The following is a 16,155-nucleotide window of genomic DNA, read 5'->3' as shown; positions in this document are numbered from 1 at the left end:
AAAATAAACTAAAGTTGACAACTGGTTATTGTCTGTGTGTTTAAAAAACATATTTTCCATATGCTGTGGAATTTTTCAACTCCTACATGCCCAGTACTGTTGTAGCATTTACCTGCAGATTAAAGCTGCAGCAATTCTGCTGTCTGAAAAGTCAGGTATGCATATTTAAAGGGTTACTCCAGTGGAAAACTTTTTATTTATTTTTTTATCAACTGGTGCCAGAAAGTTAAACCGATTTTGTAAATTACTTCTGTTAAAAAATCTTAATCCTTCCAGTACTTATTAGCTGCTGAATACTACAGAGGAAATTATTTTCTTTTTGGAACATCAGTGCCCTCTGCTGACATCATGACCACAGTGCTCTCTGCTGGCATCTCTGTCCATTTTAGGAACTGTCCAGAGTGGCATATGTTTTCTATGGGGATTTTCTCCTACTCTGGACAGTTCTTAAAATGGACAGAGATGTCAGCAGAGAGCACTGTGTTTCAAAAAGAAAAGAAATTCCTCTGTAGTATTCAGCAGCTAATAAGTACCGGAAAGATTAAGATTTTTTAATAGAAGTAATTTACAAATCTGTTTAACTTTCTGGCACCAGTTGATTAAAAAAAAAATTCCACTGGAGTACCCCTTTAAACAGGGTACTCTAGGTATTCAGTCAGACACTGACTGCTGGGGCCCCCCAGATCTCCTGTACAGGGCCCATCCTGCATACCTGCCTGTGTCGCACTCTGGCCCCCATCTTCTTGGATGTGGGAAAGTGGCTGCCCGCTCAGCCAATGACCAGCCGCAGCCATGCCCCATCGTAGCTAGTAATTGGCTGAAAGGGCTGCCACGTCCAGGAAGGTGAGGACCGCAGCTCAACGAGGACAGGTAAGTAGGACAAGCCCCAAACAAGAGATCATGGAGGGATCTAGCGCTTGGACCCCCCACGATCAGACACTTTTTTCCCCATCCACAGGCTAGGGAGATAAGTGTCTGATAAGTTCACTCTCCCGGAGTACTACTTTAAAGGGATTTTTATTTATTTATTTTTTTTTTATTTTTTATTGTACTGATTAGAGCCAGGTACGGGAACATGTTGTTGTGAAGTTTTTTTATTTTCTTGTTAATGTTAATAAAGCTCCTTCCATAATAAAGGTTTAAATCAACCCCATTTTCCCCAAAAAAATAATGTAAAGGAAAATTATGTGGTATCGCCATGTGTGGAAATGTACGAACTATTTAAATATAATGTGCATGAAAATTCATAGTGAATGGCATAAAGGTTAAAGAAATGACCAAAGTCCAAAATTGCAGTTTTTCGGTCACTTGTGAAATTTCAATTTTGCCCTACAAATAGGTGTATGGCCAGCTCAAAGGTAACCTGTCCTCACTTTCATGATGCCTGAACCATCAGGGCTGTCCACAGTGGTTACTTTCCACCCTACTATCCTTTATTGGTAGTTTTCTTCCCGTTTGGGTACAGGGAGAGATTTACCAATCGGGCAGGTGGAACGGGAAAAGCCATAGTGGTCCACCCCGATGACCCGTGTACCAGACTGCATAAAAAGTGATGACCGGTTCCCATTAACCCCCTTAAAGGGGTACTCCGCTGCTCAGCGTTTGGAAAAAACTGTTCCGAAGACTGGAGCCGGCACCGGGAGCTGGTGCTGTCACCGGGAGCAAATATATAGGTTCTTCATAAATTCCTAGAGTCTAGGTATAATATATATATATAGCATGCATCAGCGGTGTACTTTTACCAGATAGATAATTACTCCATCTGAGAAATCGGAACAGCCTGTTTCTTGCCCAGAGTCCTTGGCATGGCCTGTTGATATTGGAATATGGTCTTGAGTATATGAAACATGCCATCGGGAGTGCTGCAGCTCTTCTGTTATATACACTGGTGAAGGTTTACGTGCAAAGTCCTCCACTGAATACAAGTTCTGATATGTGATTTTTTTGTAGAATGTCAGTGACCCATTAAGTAGGTTTTTCTTGTATTTACAAAAAACTGAGCCAAAAATGTCTGACGTGTCAATATATTTAGCTTGTACCATGATTTCTGACTATTCCCGTGCTGCCATTGTTCAAATCCCCCAACATTTGTCCATGGGGATGGGATGACAAGGGGGTCAGCCAGTCATGGGTCTCTGGTGACATCACTATGATAGCCTTGCTTTTCCATAATGTGGACGTGTCCTCATACCGCTCATCATTTGAATGTGAAAACTATTAGAACCAGCCTTATGAACCGAATGTGTTGCAGCAGTCAGGAAATCGCACCTCTCCCTATGGCTGTCCGTTCTGTGGGATAGCAGCTAGGCTTTACAGTCGCTTGACTTTGCTCAGCTCGGACTACGTCTCTTTAGATAACACACGTGTGTTTAGTTCTAGGCTTATCATTGTAGATTCTAGGACCGCTGCTCATATAATGTTCTTAAATATTTTCAGGTAATATTTTTAGTTCCCAGCAGTCAAGTGGCCACCTCAAATCCACAACTCCACCGCCATCTAAACCTCCCAGCATCTCCCGTAAACAGTCCGTGGACCTTAACCAAGTCGGCATGCTCTCCCCTGCCGCAGTGTCACCCGCAGGCTCTTCACAAAGTGAGTCACGACCTAAATTCTCCATTAAATCTCCATAGGCCTTTGGTGTAGAAGTCCTCAAGATGTAGACTCTTCTTTCTAATGGATTGGTGACGCCAACATGTGTGCTTGTGTGTGCTCCAATGCTTGTATATGCCTTGTAGACTTTATAGCAATGTGTTCCTGTTCACTGTGTATGTATTTGTGTTTCAATGTAATTGTCCTTATGTTTTATATCAACATTTTTTTTTCCTTTTTCTGTATGCAACCTTTGTGTGTGCGTATTTATAACAGTATGATGCCAGTATGACTTGTGTTTTCATGCTTTAAAAAGAAAAGAAAAAAAGAAAATGCAATGCAAACCAGGTATACATGACAAAAGGAAGCGTGACATTTCTCCTTTTGTATGATGATTTGATATTGAGATGCTGCTGTTTTTAAAGAGATCTCGAAATAAGCTTTTCCAGCTTTGCTGTTTTTATATATGTGTAACTTAGGTAGAGCAGCAACCTTCATGAGGACTTTTTGAATGCTAAAACTTAAAAAAAAATGTTTTAATATATAATTTTCAATAGCCTCAAAAGTATTATACGAGTGCATGAAAGCTGCCGATTATGTGCAAAAAAAATGACCAAAAGTCATTGCGATTTTACATTTTTTATTAAATTTTTTTTTAAATATTTTGGTTGCATTGAAGTCAGCCAACAGCTTGTAATGCTGTGTGTTTCAGGCAAGACTGGCTTTTCACTGCAACAGGATTGACGTGATTTAATGGTTGTATCTATGAAGTTTTGAAGTTGCATGCATTGTGTGAAAATGATTTTGGAATTTTGAAAAATAATGTCACATTTGAAAAAGAAAAAAAAATAATAATGAATTGTTTTGGAAACTGAAAATGTTTGCTTCACCTGCCAGTCAGTGGCTATTACTAACAAACCATTATATTCCTATGATTTGTTTTGCCATTAAATGGGTTTGAAGCATTTACAACATGTTAACAGGGTGTTTTCTTTCTGTCTTTTTGTTCAGAAAAATTCTATGGTGTCACCAACATTACAAAAACAAACAAACGGAAAAAAAAAAAAAAACACAACTTAAAAAAAAAAAACACAGTAAATATTTCAGAACATCTTAGGATATTCGGTATTTTCACCATAATTGCAGAACGCTGTAGAACGTCTTTTGTTTTATTCCTTTTCTTTCTCAATTTTTTAACGATTGTGTTTTTGTACTAGTGCTTTTTTTATTTTTCTCAATGAGCAGGATCTGGAACTCCTAAACCATCTACTCCTACACCAACCAACACCCCTTCATCGACACCGCACCCACCCGATGTTTCGACCTCCGCTTCTCTCACTCCTTCTGTAACCCCCACACCCCAAGACTCAAGTTTTAATACACAGCCTACTTTGATAGCACCGTTTGCTCAACAGCAAATGTCTCTGAGTCAGGGGTTACCTGTAATGACCATTCCACTGTCCACCATGGTAACATCTATAACAACTGGGACAGCCTCCACCCAAGTAATGACAAACCCCGGAGGACTTAATATCATCAATGTAGTTGGATGGTAAGTTATTCGTACTTCTGTACTTAAGATTTTGTTTTGGCATGATAAATGATAAATCCACCTTTTTATTTTATTTTTTTATTTATTTATGCTTTACAGCTAGATGCAGTTAACCAATAGCATCGTAGATGTAGAACTAGAGAGCCAAAAGGAAGATGGTCAGGTTTCTCTTTGCTTAAAGGGGTACGCTGCTGCCCCGGTGTTCTAAACGAACGCCGGGTGCTGCACATAGATCACGGGGGTCCCAGCAGCCGGACCACTCGCGATCAGATATCTTATCCCCTATCTTTTGGATAGGGGATAAGAAGTATAGGGGCGGAGTACCCCTTTAAGGCGTACTTAAGAGTACTCATTTAGAAAAACTTTGAACACGTCAGAAAGACCCCCATTTGCCCTGGGGTTTTGCTGCCTACTATTTCTGAACTGATAAGAAAATTAAATCATATTATTAGACTGGAAAAAGGGGTATATCTTAAGAGAAAAGCCATGCGCAAATTTGAGTCCATATGGGGCCTGTGGATAGATACCCCTGGTTTGCCCTCCACCTATTTGCGGAGGATTCCAATGGAGGTAATTCTGGGGGGGGGGGTCTAACCCTTGATTTGTGTCTGTGTTTTGTTCCTTAAATGCTCTCATCTTGTCTGTGCCCCTATTTTGGATCTGTCTTGATATGTTGTTAACTGTCAGAGTCCCTGTTTCTTTGTGTTTGGGTTTCGTGTGCCTCAGTTGCCGCCTCCTCTCCCGTACTGATTTGAGTGTTGTACTTTCATCTCATGTGATGCTCCTGCCTTATATTTGATTAGTTATGCTGACATGTTTCCGCCCTTCGTCTGAGAGATGATCTACTATAATGTACTGTATAGTTTCTAACGTGATGATTTTTTTTTTGTTTAATTTGCTGTGAAGGAGGGACACTGGGGTGGGGTGGGGGGGGTTGTGTGGGTGGGATGGGTTTATGCTTTTCTTTGTTTTAGTATGATGTATGTTTTATTAAAAAAAAAAAATTAATAAAAAAAAATTTGGATTAAAAAAAAAGAAAGACCCCGATCTTTCTCTAGATATTGCCAGGAGAAGCAGATGGTTGGGAGCTTCTCTTCACGCTTTCCGCAATCTCTGTACAGCTGCCCTAGACAGCTCCATTATAAGTCTATGGATCTGGTCCAGTTCAGCAGGATGGAGATCGTGGCCAGCCGGGGAGTGAATCTCTCTACTGCTTGAAGTGTATTGATTCCACAGTAACACATCAGGAGTAGTCATCTACATCAGAGTTTCTCAACCTGTACTAAACATACATGATGGGAAATAACCCATTTCTCTCAGAGAGACTCAAACTATTCATATTCTTTTAATAGGTGCAACCCAGTGTACGATAATCTGATTAAGGGTAAGGCTGCATTCACACTACGTTTCGTCCATATGAATCCTGAACATGTTTATTCTTTTGGTGGAATTCCATGTGGACTGCATTGTCTTTTTAATAGGGATGGTGCTTTTTGAATTGCCTTTTTCTACCATTTAGTTGCTTCTCAGAGAGAGTAGTCTATCAGATAGTCTTTTTGCTCTCTTATGAATAACAGCAGGAAGGAGTAGGGGTTAAATAGCAACTCAGGTAGTAGAGGGGAGAGGAATTTTGGAGGGCAACTCACACATGCTGGAGAAACAGAGGAGAGCAGATACAAGGCTGCCTGTGTTTTTTTTTTTTTCAGGAAGGCCTATTGATGTGTGCCGTCACACCCCCTCACATAGACTTGCATTGAGGAGGCGGGGCTGTGACTTCATGATACTCCGTACTCCGTCCCCTGTATTGCACTTCATCAGCCATGGAGTGAACTGCGCTCCGTGCAGCTGAGGTACAGGGGTTCTGCAGTAGAGATCGCGGGGGTCCCATGCGGCAGGACCCGTCGATCAGACATTGTATCCCCTATCCTTTTGGATAGGGGATATGATGTCTAGGGGCAGAGTACCCCTTTAATCTTTCACTTTATTTTGACATTGTTTATTCTGCAGCATTTTGCTTCCATCAATAAAAATGGCATAGTCACTCTTCTTGTCTTATTTCCTTAATTTTTTTTTTAGGTCTTTTACTGCTTTCCTGTGGTAATAAAACAAACATTCCTTCTACCTGATAGTGTTTCCTTTATCCTTGCATTTCATTTATATCCTCTGCACTTATATGTTTGCTTTCACCTTGATAGTGTTCGCCTGGATTGACCTCTCTCGTCATGGATCTCTTCCGTCTGCTCTCATCTTCCTCTTTACTATGCACTTTACATCACACAACTTTTGCTTCCTTTCTTGGATGCTTTATAGGTCTATACATTTTTCCTAATCTAATGGCATTTCACAAGGATATGCAATTACTTATGGTCAGTGGGGTTGGTCCTGTAGAATCCCTAACCTGATCAATCCCTGATTGTATGATTGGTGGGGATCCTAGAGGACACTGATCATAAAATAATTGCACATCCTACTGATACGCCATTGTATAAAGCTAGGAAACAAAACCAAAATTAAGTAGCATAAATTATTTTCTTTTGTATTTAGAAATCCGTAGTAAAAGTAGCATAAATATATTTAAATAGGCATTGGCATAAAAAAAAAAAACTAATCGTTTGATATGTCATAGAGGTGTATTAAAAGTTCAGATCGAGTGTTCACACCCTTACTGATCATCAGGACGAGCTGAGAAATGCGCACTTTGTGCATTCTCTGGCTCTGTCATGTGACCTGAACTGACTTCTAATATTTGTCTGGATGGCCCCATGAACTTGGAGTGAAGACGAGCACTTTTCTTCCCGCTTGTTATGGGCATCAGTCAGGGCCGGAACACTCACACCCTGACTGCTTACATTTTTTTTTTTACTGATAAATTGCGCTTTAGGAAAAAAACACAATCTTCTCAACCATAGCCGTACATGTTTATCCAATAAGATTTAAAAGTAAAGCTTATTAAAATTCTTAAAAAAACTACAGACCTTTTTTTTTCTATGTACACCATGGGGGAGATTTATCAAAACCTGTCCAGAGGAAAAGTTGCCCAGTTGCCCATAGCAACCAATCAGATCGCTTCTTTCATTTTGCAGAGGCCTTGTTAAAAATGAAAGAAGCAATCTGATTGGTTGCTATGGGCAGCTGGGCAACTTTTCCTTGGCACAGGTTTTGATAAATCTCCCCCCATATTTTTCTTTCCTATGAAATCACATATATTTGTTTCTGTTGGAATCTGTGTGGGATATAGGGGGAGATTTATCAAAACCTGTGCTGATGAAAAGTTGAATAGTTGCCCATATTAACCAATCAGATCGCTTCTTTTGTGAGAGGCTTTTTCAAAAATGAAAGAAGCAATCTGGTTGCTATGGGTAACTGGTCAGCTTTTCCTCCGCACAAGTTTTAATGAATTTCCACCATTGTATCTAATGGACCGACCAGGTTGGATCGTTTTACCGAACATATTGGGGAAGATTTATGTGCCAATATAAAAGTTGACCAATTGCCCATAGCAACCAATCAGAATCAGAATCTGATTGGTTGCTATGGCTAACTGGCCAACTTTTTCTCTACACAGCTTTTGCTAAATCTCCCCTTCCTCTTTTTGTGCTGGACTCCAAAAAACATAACTTAAAACTATTTTCTGTAGCTTTCAGTGGATGACTGAATGTAATTCATAATCGGAAGTTACGCACTGACCACCATCTTTATTTTGTTTTTTTTCATTATTTTTCCTGCAACTGCTGTTTGTGCTTTTATATCTCTGTAGCTTTGAGTTATGTAAAAAAATAACATTCTGTGAAAGAAAAGCAAAAAATATACACACACACACACACACACACACACTAAACAACAAGGCATTTTAGTTGTAGAAAGGTTTATGGTTTATATTTTAACCTACTTACTCCCTTTTATGGATGGTATTCAATTTTGTTTGCTATTTAGATTACATTATGTATTACGACAATGTAAGGATTAAAGGATAAAAAAAAAAGTTTTAGACTAGCAACTTCACCGATACGAACACTGCTAAATCTGGAATTCTGCAGCCATTAATTCACTTTCTTTCCTGTTCCACAGCGGCCCACAGGCATTGATGAGTGGCTCAAATACCATGCTGGGGTGTAGTACTGGTGCCATAACCCCAGCAGGGATAAATCTGAGTGGCATTTTACCATCAGGAGGCCTGGTGCCAGGTACAATGCCAGGCACATTACCGGCTGCCATGCAGTCTGCCTCTCAGGCAGGTTAGTATTACGGTTGGTGGAGGTTTTGGTGATATTTTTGTGCATAGAAAATAACTTTAACATGAGCTTTCTTCATAAACAAAACTGTGTGACTATATTTCTATTTTTTTTATTTTTACCGTATATACTCGAGTATAAGCCAACCCGAATATAAGCCGAGGCCCCTAATTTCACCTCAAAAACCCAGGAAAAAGTTATTGAGTCTACTATAAGCCTAGGGTGGGAAATACATCATCCCCCCATGTCATCATCCAGACCCCTGTCATCATCCCCCCCCCCCCCCCCCCCCCCCTTCATCATCACCGCCTGTCAATCCCTTCATCAGTGGTCTTCAACCTGCGGACCTCCAGATGTTGCAAAACTACAACTCCCAGCATGCCCGGACAGCCATCGGCTGTCCGGGCATGCTGGGAGTTGTAGTTTTGCAACATCTGGTGGTCCGCAGGTTGAAGACCACTGCGGCCTCCGTCATCATCCAGACCTCCCCTTTTGTTTTCTACTCACCTCCCCTCGGTGGGAAGGAAGGGTGAGCTGGTCCGAGCCATCTATGCTGCAGGGATCGTCCGGTGGGGAGGGTTAGTCGTTCCGGCCTGTCCATTTTCACCGGGGGGGGGGGGGGCCCTCTTCTCCACACTCCGTGCCTGCCCCGGACTAGTGACGTTGCCTTCACGACGCACAGGGACGCGCATGAACATCCCTGTGCGTCGTCGTCAAGGCAACGTCACTAGTCCAGGGCAGGCCCGGTGAAGATGGACAGCCTGGAACGACTAACCCTCCCCATCGGACGGTCCCTGCAGCATAGATGGCCCGGACCAGCTCACCCTTCCTTCCCACCGAGGGGAGGTGAGTAGAAAACTAAAGGGAAGGTTTGGATGATGACAAAGGCCGCTGTGGTCTTCAACCTGCGGGCCTCCAGTGGTTTCAGAACTTCAACTCCTAGCATGCCCGGACAGCCTATGGCTGTCCGGGCATGCTGGGAGTTGTAGTTTTGCAACATCTGGAGGTCCGCAGGTTGAAGACCACTGATGAAGGGATTTACAGGCGTAGAGTTCACTTGAGTATAAGCCGTGCTGAAAAACTCGGCTTATACTCGAGTATATATGGTATATTATATTAACACACGGCATGAGTATTACCGTTTGTCAGGGTAAATGAAGATAGTCAAATTTTTCCACAAAGCAACTTGCTGGAAATCTGAGCCCACTGCAAAATTCATGTGTTATTTGCACATTCTGCTGCATATTCACTGCAGTTTTCATCCCAAAATCTCATTCATATGTATTATACTGCATATCCATCTTGTCTGAATGTGCCCTTCTGTCACAAATGGAGTATTTTTTTTTTTTTTTATATAATTAATTTTATTGGAAAGCAGCATTTCTAGTAGTGTGCCTTTTAATTTATTTTGTATTAAAATTTTTCCTACAAAAGGGGTTGCTATCATAAAAAAACAAAAAAAAAAAAACACTTTTGACATTTTGCTTGGACATGTCAAAAGTCTAGCTTATAAGCTGGGGAAGTGTGCAGCAGTGCTGTTCAACCCTAGGCCAGGAAATCTGACCTTTAGCTGCATAGACGTAGGTTAAAGGGGTTATCCAGGAACATTTTTATATATATATCTCAACTGACTCCAGAAAGTTAAACAGATTTGTAAATTACTTCTATTAAAAAATCTTAATCCTTTCAGTACTTATGAGCTGCTGAAGTTGAGTTGTTCTTTTCTGTCTAAGTGCTCTCTGATGACACGTGTCTCGGGAACTGTCCAGGGTAGAATCAAATCCCCATAGCAAACCTCTTCTACTCTGCCTGTCTCGGGAACTGCACAGAGATGTCAGCAGAGAGCACTGTTGCCAGACAGAAAAGAACAACTCAACTTCAGCAGCTGATAATTATTAGAAGGATTAAGATTTTTTAATAGAAGTAATTTACAAATCTGTTTAACTTTCTGGAGCCAGTTGATATATAATTTTTTCCTGGAATACCCCTTTAAGGGAGAACTACGTGATTGAAAAATGTATCCCCTATCCTAAGGATAGGGGATAAGTTTCAGATCGCGGGGGGTCCGACCGCTGCGGCCCCCCGCGATCTCCCGTACGGGGCCCCGGCTCTCTGGTTAGTGAGGGCATGTTGACCACCGCACGAAGCAGCGGCCGACACGCCCCCTCTATACACTGCTATGGGAGAGCCGGAAATTGCCGAAGGCAGCGTTTCGGCTCTCCCATAGCTGTAAATGGAGGGCGCGTGTCAGCCGCCGCCTCGTGCGGTGGTCAACATGCCCTCACTAACCAGAGAGCCGGGGCCCCGTACGGGAGATCGTGGGGGGCCCCAACGATCGTACCCCCGCGATCTGAAACTTATCCTTAGGATAGGGGATAAAATTTTCAATCCCGTAGTTCTCCTTTAAGTTCACATTTGTATTGGAGCTCCATTCAGAGTCTTTTCCAGTGACAAACAACGAACAGACCTGCAATATATATATTTTTTTTCTTCGCTGAACTCCCATCATCTGAACAGAGCTCGACGCCGATGGGAATCCAGCCATATATAGTGAAAAGGTTGGATTTGATTGACAGCCGAGGTGTGTACTGTCATTGTGGTGCCTTTGCAGTGGTTGCAGCAGGTCTCAGGAGTGAGACCCAGTGTGATTAAAAAAAAAAATAATAATAACTTTGGCCATTTCTGGGCAACATCTTAAAAGCTGTTTTTAATTTGAAATTTTTCTTTATTATTGTAACCCTTATTGTCACCAGCATTAAAAAAAAAAAAAAACCTTTAAAAAATTGCAGGAATCCTTTTTTTTTTTTCTTTCTTTTTTTTTTTTTTCAGGAAACACCTCACCTACCCCCCAAGAAAAATGACCGTTATATTAAGTATATTAAAGTCTATATACCCCATAAGGAATAAAAATCCAATGTAGCGACGTTAGAAAAAAACAAATCCAAGAAAGTAAAATGAATCTAATATTGATAGGGTTGTTACATATAAAAACAAACACAAAAGAACATTTTAACCAAAGCCATTTTCCCTAAAGTCAATATTGATGCAGTAATGCAATGTTGACTTGTTCTGATATAGTGTCACATTATTGAGACCTGTTCATTAGTTGTGTAGAATGTTACTAGTTTTAGCTAGACCTTTTATATTTTTGTTAGCCTCTCTTCTACATTTTTAAACAAAAAGACTTTTCTCCAACAGGTGGTCCCTTTGGTATAAAAAACAATCCCAACTTGAGACCATTAAATCTGCTACAGGTAATGAAGGCCGTGATTTTTTTTTTCTGTTGTTTTCTTCAACATTTTTATTTATTTTTTGCTCCTTTTTAGCATACAAGTAATATTGCAAAATTTAAAGATTATTATTAGATAATATTTTTAAAATTCTGAGTAGGACTAAAGGGATGACTTTTCACCTGGAGGAGAACATCAAACTGGTGTGTGGAATCTTGTTGGTTTTGCAATGCTCCACTGGGAGGAAAATATGCAAAGTAGCTCTCCTCCAGAAGGAACAGAGCTCACAGCCAAGTGTTTGCTACACTACCAAAAAAGGTTCCCCTTGGGAGTCTCTGGGCAAATAATTATAATACAGCAAAATTCCTTGGGGAAATGAATCCTCTCAGGGATAACCCTGACTAGAGGCACTCAAAATAATGATAAAACTTAAAGGGGTATTCCAGGCCAAAACTTTTTTTTATATATCAACTGGCTCTGGAAAGTTGAACAGATTTGTAAATTACTTCTATTAAAAAAAAATCTTAATCCTTCCAATAGTTATCTTCTGAAGTTGAGTTGTTGTTTTCTGTCTAACTGCTCTCTGATGACTCACGTCCCTGTGCAGTTCCTATGGGGATATTCTCCCATCATGCACAGCTCCCGGGACGTGACATTATCATTGAGCAGCTAGACAGAAAACTTCAGAAGCTAATAACTATTGGAAGGATTACGATTTTTTTTATAGAAGTCATTTACAAATCTGTTTAACTTTCTGGAGACAGTTGAGATATATATATATATATATATATATATATATATATATATATTTATTTGCCTGGAATACCCCTTTAACTTTTATTTCTGTCAAAATTAATAAAGAAAATTGTGCTCAGTGGCCACTAGGTGGCAGTGACGTATTAAAATTACAGCACTGTGCATGGATATTTTTATGTATGTTAATTGTGCTATGCAGCATGTATAGATTCGTTAGCTGATTTTATTCTAATTTTGTTTTAATCAGCTTGCTGGCTTAAAGGCCAATGTTTACATATAATTGTGCCATTTATCCAGCATTGGTGTGTTTTAGCTGGCTGGTTGTTATAATTCTTCGCCAGGTAGCTCTACAGCATTCCCTATACAATTCTTGAAGCCTATGTCACAGTGCTGAGCTCAAATGTATCTCCCTCCTGCCTGACGTTTTGCCATTGACTGGCTTATCACAGCCAAGGGTTGACCTACAGAGACACTACATCCAGTAGGTCACACAAGAAAATAAAGCTCCTCCTTTTGAAGAAGGTCTACTTTGTAAATTGATGAGTACCAAAAATAAAAAAAATACCTGAAGTTAGTAGCAAAGGCCAAGTAAACAAAATGGAATGCAAAAAGGAGTTGTTAGAAACAAATGAAACTGTATATATGTGTGGATGATGATGATGATGATGATGATGATGATGATGATGATGATGATGATGATGATGATGATGATGATATATGTGATTACAATATTAGAAGGAAAGGATAGGTTTAAAGGGGTACTCCGGTGAAATACCTTTTATTTATTTCTTTTTTTTAAATCAACTGGTGCCGAAAGTTAAACAGATTTGTAAATTACTTCTATTAAAAAAATCTTAATCCTTCCTGTACTTATTAGCTGCTGAATACTACAGCGGAACTGTCTGCTGAATCATGAGCACAGTGCTCTCTGCTGACATCTCTGTCCATTTTAGGAACTGTCCAGAACAGCATATGTTTGCTATGGGGATTTCCTTTTACCCTGGACAGTTCCTAAAAATGGACAGAGATGTCAGCAGAGAGCACTGTGCTCGTGATTCGGCAGACAGCTCTATGTTTCAAACTGAAAAGAATTTCCACTGTAGCATTCAGCAGCTAATAAGTACAGGAAAGATTAAGATTTTTTAATAGAAGTAATTTACAAATCTGTTTAACTTTCTGGCACCAGTTGATTTAAAAAAAAATAAAAAATAAAATAAAAAAAGTTTTTCACCGGAGTACCCCTTTAATGGGCAAAACTGTACAACTGAAAGAAAGCTTTAGTACCCTTTTGGGGTACCTCTAGACTGGATACAAGATAAGATACAGTTAGCATGGAGGCATACACGTTCCAAATGGCATTCTTTGCCCACTGATATTGCAGCTGAGCTTTTAGGTTCTGCACACTTGTCATCTGCCGATACCATAAATGCTTGGAAGGTGTTAAATCTGGTGACTAGTGTGTAGTGAAGGGGCCACCTGTGTCTCTATGGGTCGGTAGATCAAACGATCCTCTCTACTTGTGGTCGGTCTGGACCATCCAAAGCCTGATAGCCCAAAGTGCCCTCAGCTAGCCACTGCTCTCAACACTGCACAGCTTGGTCAGAATGGGCTAGATCAGTGGTCTTCAACCTGCAGACCTCCAGATGTTGCAAAACTACAACTCCCAGCATTCCCGGACAGCCAACGGCTGTCCGGGCATGCTGGGAGTTGTAGTTTTGCAACATCTGGAGGTCCGCAGGTTGAAGACCACTGGCCTAGATGGTGGGCAATTTGAAGAATCAACAATCTCCTTCTTAGTCCAACGATGTGTCTCACTCTGTTTGTCAACTGGGCAAAATATCTTTGAGTGTGCCATCGAGGCATGTCTAGCAGTCAGTGATCTCTCACTAAAGAGGTACACTAACCAAAAGTAGCCTCTGATAACCTTTTTATATGGCAACGATAAAAGTACTTTTACCCAGTCTTGTGGCAAGACCCAGGGTATAATCAGACCACACCTGTATTCATTTTGCAGCAATCTAACATTTCTATCTGGGTGCTTGTCAATGAGTGTAATTTAGTTTACACATTAGTTGTTTTTTGTTTAATTTAGATTCATTTTTTTTATCAATTTGTTTTCTTGTGGTGGTAAATTTTTCCTTAAAAGATAAAATGACATTTTGGAATATGAAGGTTGGGATTCGTGAACATGCACATTTGGCTGATCCAACCTCCAACCATACTTGCATATGAGGGAGAATACTGTTAATTGCAAATAAATAAATGGATATATATAGATATGGATAGGGGGAGAGGGAGAGGGAGGGAGAGAGAGGTAGGTATATATATATATATGGAGATATTGAGATAGATAGAGGTAGAGATAGATAGAGGTAGAGATAGATAGAGGTAGAGATAGATAGAGGTAGAGATAGATAGAGGTAGAGATAGATAGAGGTAGAGATAGATAGAGGTAGAGATAGATAGAGGTAGAGATAGATAGAGGTAGAGATAGATAGAGGTAGAGATAGATAGAGGTAGAGATAGATAGAGGTAGAGATAGATAGAGGTAGAGATAGATAGAGGTAGAGATAGATAGAGGTAGAGATAGATAGAGGTAGAGATAGATAGAGGTAGAGATAGATAGAGGTAGAGATAGATAGAGGTAGAGATAGATAGAGGTAGAGATAGATAGAGGTAGAGATAGATAGAGGTAGAGATAGATAGAGGTAGAGATAGATAGAGGTAGAGATAGATAGAGGTAGAGATAGATAGAGGTAGAGATAGATAGAGGTAGAGATAGATAGAGGTAGAGATAGATAGAGGTAGAGATAGATAGAGGTAGAGATAGATAGAGGTAGAGATAGATAGAGGTAGAGATAGATAGAGGTAGAGATAGATAGAGGTAGAGATAGATAGAGGTAGAGATAGATAGAGGTAGAGATAGATAGAGGTAGAGATAGATAGAGGTAGAGATAGATAGAGGTAGAGATAGATAGAGGTAGAGATAGATAGAGGTAGAGATAGATAGAGGTAGAGATAGATAGAGGTAGAGATAGATAGAGGTAGAGATAGATAGAGGTAGAGATAGATAGATAGATGGATGTGTAGAGATGGATGGATATAGATGGATGGATATAGATGGATGGATATAGATGGATGGATATAGATGGATGGATATAGATGGATGGATATAGATGGATGGATATAGATGGATGGATATAGATGGATGGATATAGATGGATGGATATAGATGGATGGATATAGATGGATGGATATAGATGGATGGATATAGATGGATGGATATAGATGGATGGATATAGATGGATGGATGGATGGATATAGATGGATGGATGGATATAGATGGATGGATGGATATAGATGGATGGATGGATATAGATGGATGGATGGATATAGATGGATGGATGGATATAGATGGATGGATGGATATAGATGGATGGATGGATATAGATGGATATGGATGGATATGGATGGATATGGATGGATATGGATGGATATGGATGGATATGGATGGATATGGATGGATATGGATGGATATGGATGGATATGGATGGATATATATGGATGGATATAGATGGATATGGATGGATATATATGGATGGATATAGATGGATATGGATGGATAGATGGATATGGATGGATAGATGGATATGGATGGATAGATGGATATGGATGGATAGATGGATATGGATGGATAGATGGATATGGATGGATAGATGGATATGGATGGATAGATGGATATGGATGGATAGATGGATATGGATGGATAGATGGATATGGATGGATAGATGGATAT

At 40.1% G+C, this 16,155-nt stretch overlaps 1 protein-coding gene across 3 annotated transcripts in view; it reads left to right on the top strand.

Annotated features, from left to right (window-relative positions):
* SUPT20H (SPT20 homolog, SAGA complex component) overlaps nt 1-16,155 on the top strand; it is a 102,745-nt gene that overhangs the window by 68,834 nt on the left and 17,756 nt on the right. For all 3 annotated transcript variants that reach the window (XM_056561940.1, XM_056561942.1, XM_056561941.1), the window contains 4 exons: nt 2,437-2,592; nt 3,835-4,141; nt 8,210-8,376; nt 11,572-11,627. In XM_056561940.1, coding sequence (XP_056417915.1) covers nt 2,437-2,592; nt 3,835-4,141; nt 8,210-8,376; nt 11,572-11,627 — 686 coding nt within the window. The remainder of the gene's footprint in view (nt 1-2,436; nt 2,593-3,834; nt 4,142-8,209; nt 8,377-11,571; nt 11,628-16,155) is intronic.

Source organism: Hyla sarda, chromosome 2 (assembly GCF_029499605.1).
Source record: "Hyla sarda isolate aHylSar1 chromosome 2, aHylSar1.hap1, whole genome shotgun sequence".
Taxonomy (NCBI): domain Eukaryota; kingdom Metazoa; phylum Chordata; class Amphibia; order Anura; family Hylidae; genus Hyla; species Hyla sarda.
The sequence above is the reverse complement of the archived record's forward strand: the minus strand, read 5'-3'. Positions and strand labels throughout refer to the sequence as shown.